Source organism: Colletotrichum jinshuiense, chromosome 1 (assembly GCF_051148585.1).
Source record: "Colletotrichum jinshuiense chromosome 1, complete sequence".
Taxonomy (NCBI): Eukaryota; Fungi; Ascomycota; class Sordariomycetes; order Glomerellales; family Glomerellaceae; genus Colletotrichum; species Colletotrichum jinshuiense.
The window spans coordinates 2,359,118-2,374,264 of record NC_139302.1 but is presented as its reverse complement, the minus strand read 5'-3'; the positions used below and the strand labels follow the sequence as shown (position 1 = coordinate 2,374,264).

Genomic DNA, 15,147 nt, shown 5'->3' with positions numbered 1-15,147 from the left:
AGCTTGTCCATGACATGGCCCGCTAAGCGCATTCGAGTCTAGAACGACAGGGCTATGACGGCATGTGCCTTCCCCCGACTATCCTTGTTGGCTTTTTGAGGTGGAAGAGTGTGACCGACTTACCTCATGCCTACTCGCACCTGCACTTGCACTTGATCCTGCACCTGCTTCTGCTCCTCGCACCGCCTTGGGGCTCAACGGAAATCTCTCGTACATAAACTAGCCTTTCGTCCGCATTCTCTCCCGCTTTCCCTTCAGATCCTTTCATTGTCCCAGCTACGAGAATTCGGAACGAAAAACGTAGCAAGAAAAGAAAAAAAGGCTTCACAAACACAACGCTGCCTCAACTTCTAATCCTCTATCGCCCCCTTCCTACAACAACTCCATATCTAGAGCTCAGGGAAGGCCGTAAACATGTCGAAGCGAACGAGTACTGCAGTCACGAATGGAAGTGCTGCAAAGGATGCGGTCGACAGCTCCAACGAGCCTGGTATGTCAATGTCCAAAACATAAGATACAGCATGCTGCATGTTTTCAACTTGTTGTCCCGTACTTACCGTTTGTATATTGCAGCCTACGACAAGCAGAAGCTTCTACTGTCTGCCGATACAGGTCACTTTTCGCTGATCCGCGCCCTTCATCTCGCCGACGCTATCACCCTTTGCAACGGTGCGTTTATCCCTCTCTGATACCCCCTTCCCATGTTGCCGATGAGATATGCACTCTTCCCAACCGTACCTACCGCTGTTGTCATCGAGGACACAATGTTTGAGCAATGAACACAACTGACGCAGTCTCAAACAGGAGCCTGCGGTGTTATGTCAATTTTCACCTCTTTGCGCTACTGCCTCGGCGACCCTTCCTCTGTCAACACGCTATACCTTGCTCTATTTTTCCTGCCGTTTGGCCTGTTCTTTGATTTTATGGATGGCAAAGTTGCGCGGTGGAGGAAGAAGAGTAGTATGATGGGACAAGAACTTGATTCGCTGGCCGACTTGGTACGTTTTATTGCCAGCACCCCCCCCCCCCCCCCCCCTTTTTTTTTTCTTCCCGTGGGCGGTGTCGGTCGCCCGCGCTGAGACCTAAATAAGGTGTAGCTTTGTAGCGATGGAGACATAGCTAACATGAGAAAAAGATCTCATTTGGCGTAGCTCCTGCCTCCGTGGCTTTCGCCCTTGGTCTACGCACCGTTGTCGACCACGCTTGCCTGACATTCTTCGTGCTTTGCGGCCTCACTCGCCTAGCTCGCTTCAACGTCACCGTCTCAGCTCTCCCCAAGGACGCGACTGGAAAGAGCAAGTACTTTGAGGGCACGCCTATTCCCACAAGTCTTGGTCTTGACGCGGTCATGGCGTACTTCGTCTCCCAACGGTGGATTTTGCAAGATCTGCCTCTGGGAACCTGGCTCACAGGCTCCGCCTTGGAATTCCATCCTCTTGCTCTTGTTTTCGTGGTGCATGGATGCCTCATGACCAGCAAGAGCATTCACATTCCCAAGCCCTAAATTGTATTTTACGACTTTGAGATGAATTGCCAGTATGATGAGGACGGGCATCCGGGGCAATTGTTGGACGGTGACGGAGACATTCTCATCTAGGTTGGCATCAAAATAAGCAATCAAATGGTCCTGGAAACGGAAACAACGTCTGAGGCAAGGATAGACACAGGTTCTAGCATTCTACGGTTTTGCCCGGCCATATCTGGACGGATACACTAGGGCAAGTCAGTTAGGCAGTCGGGTGACGGAGTATTTCCGGCGTACACAGATACATTTAAGCGCGCACGCGTACGTAACATGCATGATACCCCTTCTACCTTATCGTTTATGGGTTGAAAAGTCCGTGCCGCTTTACTTTATCAAGCCTTCAAAAATGTTTAACTTCGCGCATCCATAGATATGAGCCCTGCTTCTAGTCCAGACCACCAATGATCCTCCCCAGCAAACCGCCTAAACACAACCCAGCCCAGATTTTCACTTCTCTACATCATCTCCCACCATTCATTCCTTATCCTCCTTGGCGGCAGGCTTGGCTACTGCAGGGAAGGGGTTGTAAGTGCCACGCTCCTCGCGCAGCTTCTTGAGCTTCTCGACGGCCTCGGCAACATTGACCGGCTTGCCTCGATCCTGGCTCGACGTGTCATCGCGGTACCGGATGTTGACCTGCTTGTTCTTCATCTCCTCGTCACCCACAACGAAGATGAAGTTGTATTGACTACTCGAGTTAGCAGAGGTTCATTCCCTGTAAGGATCCATATGGGCATATTCACATACCTCAATTGAGCACTGCGGATCTTCTTGGGCAGAGTGTTGCCGGACAAGTCAACATCACTACAAAGTCAGATTAGCGAGTTACTTCTTTGAATTGGGAGGAAGGAAGCGGGAAACAACTTACACCCACATGCCCTGCTTCTTGAAGGTAGCCTTTACTTCCTCGGCGTACTCGACGAAGCCCTTGCCAACAGGGATGACCATGATTTGTCTAGGGCTGAGCCAGAAAGGCCACTTTCCGGCAAAATGCTCGATAAGAATACCTAGTGCGAAGGTGTAAGTTCACGGTCCAATACATGTTGCCGTAAGGCACTCACCAGTGAATCTCTCGATAGATCCAGCCATGGCACGGTGAATAATGACAGGCCGTTGGCAACCGTTGGTCAGCGGCTTGAACACACGTTTTTTCTCCTTGTCTTCGTCTGTGCCGGCAGCGGAATCGATTACGGCCTGAGGGTCCTTGACCTTGAACTCAGGGACCTTAGCAGCAACAGGAGCCTCCTCCTCTTTGGCCTTGGTGGGAGCTTCTGCTGAGACGTACTCCAGACCGAAGTTACGAGGAAGCTGGAAATCCAACTGGATGGTGGCACATTGCCATTCTCGGTTCAACACATCCAAAATCTTGATGTCAATTTTGGGGCCATAGAATGCACCATCGCCCTCGTTGAGAGTCCACGGCGCACCGCCGTCAGTCACAGCGAACTCGTCCAGGGCCTCTTTAAGCATACCCTCAGCTCTGTTCCACGTCTCCAGTTCTCCCAGATACTTCTCAGGGCGGGTGGAAAGACGGAGCTTGAAGGTGAAGCCTAGAAGGCCGTACATCTCGCGAAGGAAGTCAAACAAGTCGTTGATTTCTTGCTTGATCTGATCTTCTCTGCAGAAAATGTGTGCGTCGTCTTGCTGGAATCTCCGAACTCGGGTGAGACCAGACAAGGCACCGCTAGCCTCGTTACGATGGAGTACTCCAAAGTCAGCGACACGCCAAGGCAGCTGGTGGTAAGCCTTGGGGGTATGTGCGAACATGAGGCAGTGACCAGGGCAGTTCATGGGCTTGAGACCGAATTTCTCCTTGTCGACATCAAGGACAAACATGTCATCCTTGTAGTGATCCCAATGACCGCTAATCTTCCATAGTTCGGCGTTGTACATGTTGGGAGAAATAACCTCGTGGTAATCACGCTTGAAGTATTGCTCCTTGATGTAAGCCAAAAGCGTATTGTAAATACGCGCACCATGAGGCAACCACATGGCACTGCCAGGAGAGAGCTCGTGGAAGAAGAAGAGTTGCTGGTCCTGGCCAAGCTTGCGGTGGTCTCGAGCAGCTGCCTCCTCTAGCCACTTCTTGTGTGCGGCTAATTCCTTCTTGCTGGGGAAGCTCACACCGTAGACTCTTTGAAGAGAATCATTTTCTTGAGAGCCGAGGAAATATGAAGCACTGTTCTTCATGATGCTGAATGCTTCGATACGGTCGGTGCTGGGGACATGAGGTCCACGGCAAAGATCGATCAACGGACCGTTGCGGTAAACGGTAGTCTTGGTGCCGTCGGGAATCTTGTCATTGATGATGTGTTGCTTGTACTTGTTGTAGCTGAACATCTCTAGGAGCTGCTCCTTGGTCAATTCGAGGCGCTCGAACTTCTGCTTCTCCTTCACAATCGATCCGACAAGAGATTCGAGTGGCTTCCAGTCGCTGGCCTGGACGGCGGCACCTCCAGGAAGTGCCATCTCATAATAGAAACCGTTGTCAACTGGGGGTCCAATGCAAAGGGAACACCCGAATCTCCTCTCGCATGCCTCGCCAAGAATGTGTGCAGAGCTGTGCCAGAACACCTGCTTGCCTTGCTCATCCTCGAATGACAGCAGCTCTAGCTTGCAGCTCTTCTCCAAGGGTCTATCCAGATCCCACAATTGGTTCTGGTCGCCGTCCAGTCTTGCAACAACAGTGCGCTTATACAGGCTGTTGGAGATGCTCTTAGCAATCTCGCCTGGGGTGGTCTCGTAGCTCGTGCCGGGGCGCACAGAGCCGTCAGGCATGGTGATGGTGATGGGCTCGCGAGGCCTCTTTGCGATCTCGTCATCGAACTCCTTCTTCAACCTGTCGAACAGTTCAAGTCTCTTTTGGAGGAACTCAGGAGGGGGGTTGAGCTCGAGGGGCCCGGCCGAGGCATCGCCAGCATCCTTCGCCTTCTTCTCCTTCTTAGGCGCCTTGTCTTTATTAGCGCCGCCGAGAGCGACTTTTTTGACACCCTCGGTGACGGTTTCGACGGCCTGCTTCGCGGAATCCATTATGTCGTCCAACTGGGAGGGTGTGGTGGTGCGAGTAGGTGGAACTGGACAGAGACACCAGGCAAAGTCTCTTGACAATAATTTTGGGCGAAACGCACAGCAGTCACCCCGCCAAAGCTACGGTGAGTCAAACAAGGGTTCGGGCGTTTGAACAGACGCTGTCCCGCCGCACCTGCAACCTCCTGGGCGGGGCACTGCAATTTTTGGCGGGGTTACCCGGAAATATCTATGTTCCGTCCCGCAATTTTTGACCAATGAGATAGCTTGATTGGCATGCACCACAATTGGGTCGCTGGAAATTTTCTGTCGACTCGCCGATGGCTTCGTCTTCTCAATAGCAGCATTAGCAGTAGGAAGGAGCAGCTCCAAAGACAACAGCCAATCCACCCATCAATATGTCATTTGGACGAGGAGCTCCGCGCGGTCGCGGCGGTGGTGGTTTCGGCGGCTTTGGCGGTCGTGGAGGCGGAGGTACGTTTTATTCTTCCCTTTTCCTTCTTGCTGTCACAACCCATCTGCAGGCTGATATTAGATACCGATTTTGCATCAATTGCTGACCTGAATTTGATACAGGCCGAGGTGGTTTCCAGCAAAGGGACATGGGCCCTCCCGCGACGATTCTCGGTATGTTTTACACAATCGCGACAGGGTTTTCTGGAAGCCTTCTAACGATTTTTGCTTCCGTGTAGAGATGGGCAAGTTCATGCACGCTTGCGAAGGCGAGATGATTTGCGAGAGCATCAACCCCAAGGTTCCTCACTTCAACGCCCAGATCTTCCTGGAGAACAAGGTACGACTATCTCGCATGGGATTTGTTGTTGGATACGAATTGATTCAACTAACTTTGTTACAGACCGCCGTTGGCAAGGTCGACGAGGTGCTTGGCCCCATTAACCAGGTCTACTTCACCATCAAGCCCTCGGAAGGCATTCAGGCTACTTCGTTTAAGGAGGGTGACAAGTTTTACATCGGATCCGAGAAGCTTCTACCGCTCGACAAGTTTCTTCCCAAGCCGAAGCCCCCCCCAGGCGCACCCAAGGTCAAGCGGGCTGGTCGTGGAGGCCCAGCAAGAGGCGGCTTTGGTGGTCGTGGCGGCCGCGGTGGCCCCCCAAGAGGTGGTCGTGGCGGTAGCGGCTTTGGCGGCCGTGGAGGCGGTGGTTTTGGTGGTCGTGGCGGTGGCGGTTTTGGCGGTCGCGGAGGCGGCGGCTTCAGCGGCGGTCGCGGCCGCGGAGGCTTCAGCAGAGGACGGTAGGCCGGTGCCGAGGTCATCAGCTCATAGGGGGCAGGTTTTCTTCTGTTGGACTACGACTCTGGCGTTCTGGTTTGCTTTGCTTTGACATCAGTCCTGACGGTAGGGGCTCGAGGCTGCATGTACATCATCCACTGAGGTCACCAAAAATAGAGAGGTCTTGATCGCGAGGGTTGACGAGAATTTGTTATGGGGTCAGTTCCGGTACAATATTGCAACTCGGCGATGCCATGAATCTGTTGAAAAGACGCTCCATGGTCTTCGTCAGAATGGTCTACCTCTCCTGCTAGTCTCTGAGGCATGGCTTGTACATGTCTCTTTGGACTCATTGCCTGGGAGGCGGTACCACGGGATGAGTTTGTCTTGGGTGGGTGCACGCAAGAAAAATGAAAATATGGTGGTCAGTGTTGTTTAGTGGTAGAGCGGATGCTTTTCTCCGCAGCGCCAATCACTTTAATATCGTCTGTTTGCTTCCTCCATGTGTTTAGACGACAAGATGGCTAGCCAGAGCTGCCCGGTTGTGGCTGAGTTGAAGGCCAGTGTGTAAATCGGCGGTCGATAGGCAGAGACTTCGTCGACTGATGGAGGAGGCTGAGCTACCGTAGTATAGGACGGAACCAGGAAAGGCCCACAATTGGCTTCGAGGATGCTGATTTTCAAATATGTATTCATAGCACCACCAATCCTGGTGTCTATTCCTGGGTTCATGAGGCTCTCGCCCACTCTGCGCTCTGCTAAACCTTTCATGTTTGCATCTCATATTCTCCCTCTACTACGCATCTCATCGGACAGCAGGCTGCCCGATCAATAAGCCACTTTCTTATTCTTTCATGGGAGTTTGAATGCCTTCGGGTCAGCTGTTACCACAATGCCAGCCCCTCTTGGATACAAGGGCATATCTGGGCTCGGTCAGCGCTCACAGCCCAGACCAGCGTCTTGACTAGCATATAGTTACTTTATTTATCCGTAGGGACACGCCTCTTGGCCGAACCGGGGCTCGCGAAGGATGAACTGTTGGTGGCGCGGTTTTCGGATAGTGGGGCCTGGTTGATGCCACTTCCTCATCCTTCTTCCTTCAGCCTCAATCTCGTACCGGGGTCCAACTCCAACATTGCCTATCCCTAGGTATGTTGGCAAGCTCGGTGGGAATACTACAACCCACCTCCAAAGGTACACTGAGTGTGTCTAAAATCAGAAGGCGAATAACATCCAGTTTACTCTGCCGTCTTCTGCCTTACATGGGCACCTATAGTTTCGGGGGTGTTCATCCCCCTCCGTTGCTTCATCCCGGCAACCAGGGCAAATCGTTAGGGGATACACCCACACCAACTGCAAAAGGGCCAGAGGGTGAACATTTCCCAGGCATCTCTGAAAATGGCGCCGTCTGCTATTGAGGCTCCTCCTGACCTAATGGCGTGCTTACGACCAAACCTTAACGGCCCCGGTCATGTACTAACATACACAATATTCTTTCTCTCAACATTCCCGACTCTCCGTAGATCAAGCGCAAATCTGATAAACTGCACAGCTGTTTCCGCCTCGCAGGTTCCAATACAATACAACGCAGCGCCGCAAAGCAAAGTCAACGTACGAGTACTTGACGGTCGGATAGATTGGCATCGCAAGGGGATGGATTGCTGGCTCTCTTGGGTGAAAGGGGGAGGGAGGTCATGGCAAGGACTTATGACCCACGACTGGGGAATAAAAGAGCTGCCTGCGCCAGCCTCCTTGCAAGCCATCGTCGGCATCCATCCGGGGCAACTGGCTTAAGCTTTGAAGTGGGCACCCGCCAGTCAAGCAGCGCGAGGTAAACTATGGCAGCTCTTCTATTGCCATGCAATGCAAGTATGCGTCCCTCCCACTCTGCCTCCTTGGTCTCTCCCTGCATAGGTTTCATTAGTCTGGTCCCCGCGCCTTGTCTTGCCTAATTCTGTATCTTCGATGCTTGGTCTCTCTTCTCTCGCCTCTCTACCGACAGCTTGTTCCATTCGATTTATTATTTACCCAATACTGCCATTTTTTTCAAGTTTTTCTTCTATGTCAATGTTGCTGTTGTCTCTGACATATTGCTAAACGAGGTGTTCTTACTCTACATACGTGTCTTTATATTCTCATTGAGCGACCTACAACTTTCACCGACATGTCAAGTTCAGTTACATCGGAATCCATTCACACCCCGACGACAGCATGGGAATCCCGGAGCGCCAACGAGGCCATGCAGAGGGTGGCTGATGTGATGATAGCTGTGACGGAATCATCCAGACAACAATTTCGATGTCAACAAGAGAGTAGCAATGCGCCCTTTAGGCCGAACGGTCCCGGAGACCTGGGTTGGAGAGCATCTGCTCCTGTCCTTGTTTCTCCCATCCTTGACGACGATGTGAGCCCTGCCGATTCATATGTTTCCAGACCAAGTACGGCCCCATCGGCGATCGACTCACATCGGCCGGCGCACGTATCGTTTGCATCACCCGTCTCCTCCCACGGCACAACCACAACTTCATTGCCACCGGCTTTTGTTCCGGGTTCCATGCCTAATGTTCACCATTCGGTTGTCACTCAGAGGAACTTTCTCGGTGATTCGGAATTCCACGTTCAACGGCCGGGGACTATGTCGTCTCCAAGGATCCAAATATCCGGCAGAATACCACAAAGAGGCCTTGCTCCAGAGGACCTTGAACACCCTTCGGAATATCCCGATTTATTCGAAGCCGCTCGAAGAATAATATTCACCCAGAGAGGTAGACGTCTGGCAAACGCAATGCCCCCAGATATCAACTGCAAGAATCGAGTGCAGTCTGAGGCCAACGAAGAGCCCGTTTTCTGGGCACGGCAGAGTCATATTTACCAGTCACAACCCCTTTTCGAAAAGGTATCTCTACCAGAGCTGTCATTTCACCAAGAGGCCTCGCTCGTGGCTGTTGTCAGCCTCTATCAAATCCTTATGTTCGCCGGTCTCTCCCAGGCCATGGCCCCCGCCCTTGAAATCGCCAGTTCGTTCACCAACCTCTCTACGGGCCAACACTCGTGGTTCACGGCGGCCTACGCCCTTGCCCTGGGAGTCTTCAGCCTTCCCTCAGCACGCCTGGGAGACACACAGGGTCACAAACTCGTTGTTATTATTGGTTGTCTCTGGTTTGCGCTCTGGAGCCTCCTGGCCGGCTTCTCTATCGACGTGCAAAAAGGCGGGCGCAATGGAACAGTTTATTTCTGCTTCTGTCGCGCCATGCAGGGCATTGGGCCGGCTCTCTGCGTTCCCAACGGCCTCTCAATCCTTGACAAGAGCCTTTCCCTAGGCAAGAGCGGGGAAATGGGGCTTTTTCTCTATAGCATTGCTGCGCCCTTGGGGTTTGTCATTGGCGCGGTCATGTCATCACTGTTTGGCATTAACGCCGCATGGGAGTGGTCATTCTTCGTTCTTGCCGCCGTCTGTGTCTCGGCAGCGGGGTTGAGTACTCTCATTCTCCCGAGCCAAGTCATATACAAGACGCCCCTCAGTAACAGCATATGGGTGCAGCTCGACATGTCAGGTATTCTTTTCGGGGTAAGCGGGCTCGCTCTCTTCAGCTTCGCATGGAACCAAGCCCCGGCCGTAGGCTGGCAAACCCCATATACCTATTTCCTCCTCATCATCGGCGTCATGTTTTTTGGAGCATTTATATATAACGAGGCCGTCGTAGAAGACCCGCTGCTTCCCTTGAGCGCCATGAACTCATCGACAAATCTGGTTTTGGCCTGCGTGGCAGCGGGCTGGGGCTGCTTCATCATCTGGGCCTTCTACAGCTTCCAGCTCATAGAGGTGCTGCGCGAGTGGAACCCTCTCCTCTCTAGTGCGGGTCTCGTCCCCGTCGCCGTCGAGAGTTTTGCCGTAGGGTTGCTGCTGGCGTCGCTTATGCCTGGAGTAGAGGTGTACTGGGCGATGCTCGTATCCATAATATCCTTCCTTGCAGCATCGGTCTTGATGGCTACGGCACCACCGGGGCAAACTTATTGGGCAAACACGTTCGTGAGTAACCTGCTGGTCACACTTGGGATGGTTATGACGACCCCCCTTGCGACAATGCTGCTACGGGACAATCTGCCAGAAGAACACCGAGGGGCGGCAAGCAGCTTGGTTTTGGCGACATCAAATTATGCTATTTCACTTGCCCTGGGAATGGCAAGGACTGTTGAGATCCAGGGAGGCCAAGGCGGTCAGGCCATCCTGTCTGGGTTTCGAGGAGCGCAGTATTATGGGTTGGGTCTCGGTGGTCTTGGTGTAATACTGGCATTGGCGCTAATGGTTAATGTGGTCTTCATAAGGAGCAGGTAAACATGCGTTTATCCAAGGATTTGAGGCGTTTTGGATGGGTCAGCATATGTATATGAAAATACCACTTGTTTAATAACGATCATGGGAATACGGTTGAGCTACCAATGGAGTCCTAAACAAAAAGGGGGTTGCCGCCCCTGTTTCTTCAGCAGCGCCTTGCTCCCATTGGACCCTCTCCTTGTCACAATAGAAGTGGCGGCCGGCAAGATTGAAATGAAATGATACCATAAATCGGGACGATAGCGAATAGTTTTCTCCCAGCCCCTACCCAGTACTAAGTCCCTTTTCCTTTCAACCCGTTTACCTTTGAGCCCCTCATAGCCGATTAACGTTTGGCTTCAATCGCAGCAGAATATCTGGGGTATTCGCCTGGAATGTGTAAGTTGGAAATTGTTGGAACGCTATCGTTCCTGACAGTGCCAGACGTGGGCCGGATGGCTGATGATGGCACTTCCTGGCTCCTTGGGACAGGTACCGTCATAGCCGCATCAGTCGAGCCGTTGCGCTGAGTATACCCGTTACTTTGAACATGCCCGCCTCTCATTCCGACAATGGGAGCTGCGTCGATATTGTCCAAACTTCGCCCACCTGATGTAGAGTAGTCACTTGAGTCTTGTTGGATGAAACCATTGTGGGAAAACCCTGGCGAGTGACTCCCGTCCCCATTCATCCAGTATCCATACTGGCTGTTACCACCTGGGGTTTCGAGAGCGCGATCGTTACGAGTAGATGCTGGCCTGGATTCACCCTCCAACCTGGCGGGTGTTGTGTGTTGACTCTGAGCTCTTTGCATGTCGGAAGCGGGTGCAAAGACTGCGTGTTGTCCTCGGCTCAGGGATTGTGACCGACGAACTGACTCGCTTGTGTAAGGGTTCACTCCATCCTCTCGAGCTTGCTGGCTCACTACAGCAGCGTGGGACGGCATCTCTTCCATAGGTGTCCGTGCTGTACCGCCATAACCATTCAAATGCTCGATCGAACCGTGATAGACGCCCGGCATGCTGCCCGGCAAAGCGGACGCTTGCATGGCTGTATCGCGATCTAACTTATCGAATCCGGAGCTTACACTAGAAGGCGAGAGAGGAGCCTGTAAGCCTCGCTGTGCGTTGACCTGGATGTCAGATGGGAACCGCCCACCTGCTTCGGGACGGCGGACATCTTGTCTCGAGCTCGTGCTGGCTGCAACCGCCGTGTCTGCCGAGAACGGCTCGTCGTCATCTTCGTCAAGTACACCGTCGCTACTGATTGATCGCTGTGAGGATTGGCTTAAGCTCCGCACGTGGCCGCGAACAAACTCGCTTCTTTCTTGTGGTGTTTTCTCGGTAAGGACTTTGATGTCTTCATACCAAGCCATCATTGTATCGTGGCTCTCGGCTCGAAATACCCAAGTGTGACCACGATGCATTGATCCCGTCTGACGGCCCTTGAGGATGAATTTGTTGGATGACCCTCCTTCACTAGAATGCGAACCTAGCTTCTGCTCTGGAAGGTATAATGACATAACGGGGGCCTGGCCCTTATCGGCCGATTTGAATTCATGGAGGTGAGTCGGAGAAAGTACATACCTATGGTCGATTGATGGTTAACTTCTTGTCCGATTCCTTGCAGGCTTCAAGGGTCTCACTCACCAGCCAGCTGTATAGCTCTTGAGATACTTGCTTTTGCGCTCGAGGAGCCCAGCGCGGATTTCTTGGCAGGCGACGTGGTCTCGGCCAGGGTAATGAACATGCTCGGCAGAGCGGATCGGGATATCAGGGTCCACGAATTGGTCGTCCTTTTGGACGAAATATGTCCACTCATGGTCTTTAGGCATAGAGATCGGACCAATGCGAAGCTCTTCGATAGCATTGTAAGCAGCATCAGATTCGCGCTTGAGAATGCCCGCATAAGCATTATATGCCTTTTGAATCTCGCCAACTACGATGGCCTCCAATTCTCGGCCAGAGTTCTCCAAATTCAGGTAAGCCTGGTGGAGGTAATTCTCCTCATCGATTTGTCGTTCGACTTGTCTATCGACAGCGAGACGGAGGAGGTATGGATCTTGCTTCCCGGTCGTCAAGGAGGGATCCATATCACTTTGACCGAGGGTGTCCTGCAGGGCCTTGACAGCCCGTCGGGTGCCATCCATCTCCTTGTCCACGGAATTCTTGAAGTCACCTGACAGGTTCTTGATCTCTTTAATCTTCTGGTGAAGGTCATTCCTCAGACCGGTAAGGGCTAGAATGACATCTTCTTCAATCTCCTTTGCCTTGTTGGACTCGAGAATGGCACCCTTGTGGTAGCCCCGCAGTATTTGCAGCGCATCATCGATGCCCCCCGATTCAAGGAAACCAGGCGGACGGGAGATATTGTTGGCCACATTGGCCAATTTCAAAAGCGACTTGGACTTGTGCTCGTAATGTGTCTGGATTTCACGATAATATGCTATCAGATCCTTGAGGGTCTTGCGCCATGCTGCAACCAAGAGTTAGATAACGACTACCGAGGTTTCGGAGAGCGGACTTACCCTGGAACCTCGAGGCCAAGGTGTCTGTCGGGTTTCCAGACGTTGGGACAGGGCAATGGAATGCGCTATGCGCCTCGTCCGGGTCGGAAGATGATTGGAGAGCCAAACTGCGGACGCTGCCGGCCTTCATGCTCCGACGGCTGCTGCTGCGCTTCAAGCTGCCGTTTCTGCGCAGCGAGTTCTTCTTTTTAAGCGTATTGTGTCGCGAGGGGAGGCTCAGGTGATCCTCCCCATCGTTGGAAACGAACGAGTTTGATCTTGGCATGTTGGAAGGATGGCCGTCAATGATGCTACTTCCTCGTTGACTAGCATCCCATTCCTCTGTAAACTTTCCACGAGCGGTAGTGGAGGGTACTACCAAGTTGTTATTGATGGTATTCTTCGTAGTGAGGTGGGTTGGGTTATCGTAATAAGCGGTGTCGCCTTCTTGAAGGAAATGGTGCGGTTGTTGGTGGCCAGTATGAGAGTTGGCAAGAGTGTTAAGTTGTGTTTCTTGATCGTCGTCGTATCGCAGAGGCGCGGCCGCTGGAGGGGAAGGAGGAGGGAAGGTAGCGATATCGGGAGCGGGAGAGGTGTAAGAAGAGGAGGCGTGGGGTTGTTGTTGAGGGAAATAGGAAGAGGTGCGATTTGGGTTCATGGCGGCCGTGGAGGCGTAACCCCCTCTGTCTACGTCCCTTTCCCTGTAGGAATTACTCTCGATGAGATGCGGCGCGTGGTTGGTATTCGGCGTGGGAGAGGACGCGAGCGGGGACCTGGCGGCCATTGTGAGTGTGGAAAGACACCGAGACACCTCGGGTGCCGGTGGTGGAAGGGCGACTCAGTTTAGCGCAACAGGGTTGTCACTGTATGCTGCAAGCTTGGTTCGATGGTGATTTTAGACAGTTTTAGCGCGACAGAGAAAGGGAAGCGGCCGACAATCAATAGGTGGCTAGTGTAGCCGGTCGCTGTGTGTTTGACGCAATGGCAGTCGGGCGAGCTATCTGGGGCTCAGACCAATGTCGTCACCAGAACAGTCAAGTCGTAGTAGTGGCTCCCGATTCGGTTCAAAGGAATGCCGATTTGTCTTGCTTGGTGGTTGCGCACCAAGCGAAGAAAGCGAGGGTGATGACGGAGGGATGAGGCTGTAATTGGAGAGGCAACTTGGTCGGACGTTGGACGCAGTGTCGCGAGCGGGTGCTCGTGAGAGCCTGTTCCTTTGGTGTTGTGCAGGACAGAAATGGACGAGGACGAGGACGAGGAACGAGGATGAAGGAGGAAGCAATGGGTTGTTTGTACATGCCTTGTCGTAATCCAGGTATCGCAGTGTTCTGCACTTACGGGCTGCCGTACGAAAGCGCAGGGGGTGCAGGTCAAGATTATGGTGCACTTTACAACAGCTGTATCCATGTCATGCCACGCATATTAATACACACGACCTGACTTCCTCGTACTGTTCCCCCGACACCCCTAAGTCAATGAACCACTGGGTTGGCGCGGATCTGATTGTCTGACAAGTGTACACTTCCTTGCCTCTGTTCCCTGTATGAGACGAATCTTCCCATTGTTCTTGCCGTCGTCTTGTCTCCGGGACTGCCCGGCCGGGTTTGCGCTGATGTACGCTTTTTGGCACCGGTGTGCCTCTTCCACTGTGTTTGCAGCGTCTGCAGGGTGCTCCTGTCCTCTGATGCCGCGGTGCAGCAGTGACGAGAGGCCCATGCCCAGGCGGGACTGGACCCTGAATTGCACCTCGCGCCCGACTTTGCAATTAATCCCAGGAATTTCCCAAAGCAAACAAAAATGCACGGCACGGCACACACACAGACCACACCACATGTACCGTTGCGCATCGTTCTCCGCGCGCAGCATTCCGACCCCGCTGTTTCGTTTCCTCTGATGGGATAGGATATGTTGTTCATCCACCCCTTCAATTGTCCGTTCATTTCCATCGCCAGGTCTCCTACATCCCAAAAACGAGCATGTCAAGCTCGGCTAACAGTTACACAAGGGATGAATGACATATCCCGCATTCCAACCCTCTGATGAGCACCGCGTAACCAACTCGCCCTCATCACCCTGTCGCCCGTGGGATGGATGGGTCATGTGCTGCTCTATGGCTTGTCCTAGGCTCTTGGAGGCAGACATCGGGCTGGTCGCAAACAAGAAAGCCAATAAGTTCTCGCTGCGCATCAGCCTGGACCCATGACGTATGCGCCCCTCCCCGAACCCTTGCGACGTAACCTCGAAATCCAGCTCGTTGCTTACTACCTCGCCACCAACGCTTGGATTTTCCTTACTACCTTACCCTAAGCCCAAGTTAATTTACTGTACACTGCGAGCTTCTTAGCCAACGGATAGTCGCGAACCCGTTCTTGGTCGCTGAATCAACCCATCATCTCATCAATTACCAGCTGTTGCAGCGGCTAACCACCACAGAGACGACGGACTCTTTTTCTCATCCACCTACGTATCTATCCGTACCACCCGACCTGGCCGACCTTCACTATCCATAATTTGCTGTCCATTCTGTTATAATCCGGGGAGGAGGG

At 52.8% G+C, this 15,147-nt stretch overlaps 5 protein-coding genes across 5 annotated transcripts; 3 read left to right on the top strand and 2 right to left on the bottom strand.

Annotated features, from left to right (window-relative positions):
- Positions 1-414: 414 nt before the first annotated feature.
- Positions 415-1,504, top strand: EsH8_I_000631 (CDP-diacylglycerol-serine O-phosphatidyltransferase; the record flags this gene model as incomplete). The annotated part of the gene is made up of 4 exons (XM_083268044.1): positions 415-490; positions 574-669; positions 805-998; positions 1,136-1,504. The coding sequence occupies 4 exons, from the start codon at positions 415-417 to the stop codon at positions 1,502-1,504; spliced, it is 735 nt and encodes a 244-aa protein (XP_083118482.1).
- Positions 1,505-1,999: 495 nt separating this feature from the next.
- On the bottom strand, positions 2,000-4,555 carry EsH8_I_000630 (threonine--tRNA ligase THS1; the record flags this gene model as incomplete). Its single annotated transcript, XM_083268043.1, has 4 exons — positions 2,000-2,213; positions 2,273-2,329; positions 2,394-2,532; positions 2,587-4,555. 4 exons carry the CDS (start codon positions 4,553-4,555, stop codon positions 2,000-2,002), a joined length of 2,379 nt encoding a protein of 792 aa, XP_083118481.1.
- A 395-nt stretch (positions 4,556-4,950) lies between these two features.
- Positions 4,951-5,807, top strand: EsH8_I_000629 (Gar1/Naf1 RNA binding region-domain-containing protein; the record flags this gene model as incomplete). The annotated part of the gene is made up of 4 exons (XM_083268042.1): positions 4,951-5,026; positions 5,129-5,179; positions 5,245-5,345; positions 5,409-5,807. 4 exons carry the CDS (start codon positions 4,951-4,953, stop codon positions 5,805-5,807), a joined length of 627 nt encoding a protein of 208 aa, XP_083118480.1.
- Positions 5,808-8,565: 2,758 nt separating this feature from the next.
- On the top strand, positions 8,566-10,116 carry EsH8_I_000628 (major facilitator superfamily-domain-containing protein; the record flags this gene model as incomplete). The annotated part of the gene is made up of 1 exon (XM_083268041.1): positions 8,566-10,116. The coding sequence occupies one exon, from the start codon at positions 8,566-8,568 to the stop codon at positions 10,114-10,116; it is 1,551 nt and encodes a 516-aa protein (XP_083118479.1).
- Positions 10,117-10,441: 325 nt separating this feature from the next.
- On the bottom strand, positions 10,442-13,385 carry EsH8_I_000627 (SLM1 family PH domain-containing protein; the record flags this gene model as incomplete). The annotated part of the gene is made up of 3 exons (XM_083268040.1): positions 10,442-11,681; positions 11,745-12,570; positions 12,623-13,385. 3 exons carry the CDS (start codon positions 13,383-13,385, stop codon positions 10,442-10,444), a joined length of 2,829 nt encoding a protein of 942 aa, XP_083118478.1.
- Positions 13,386-15,147: the final 1,762 nt, after the last annotated feature.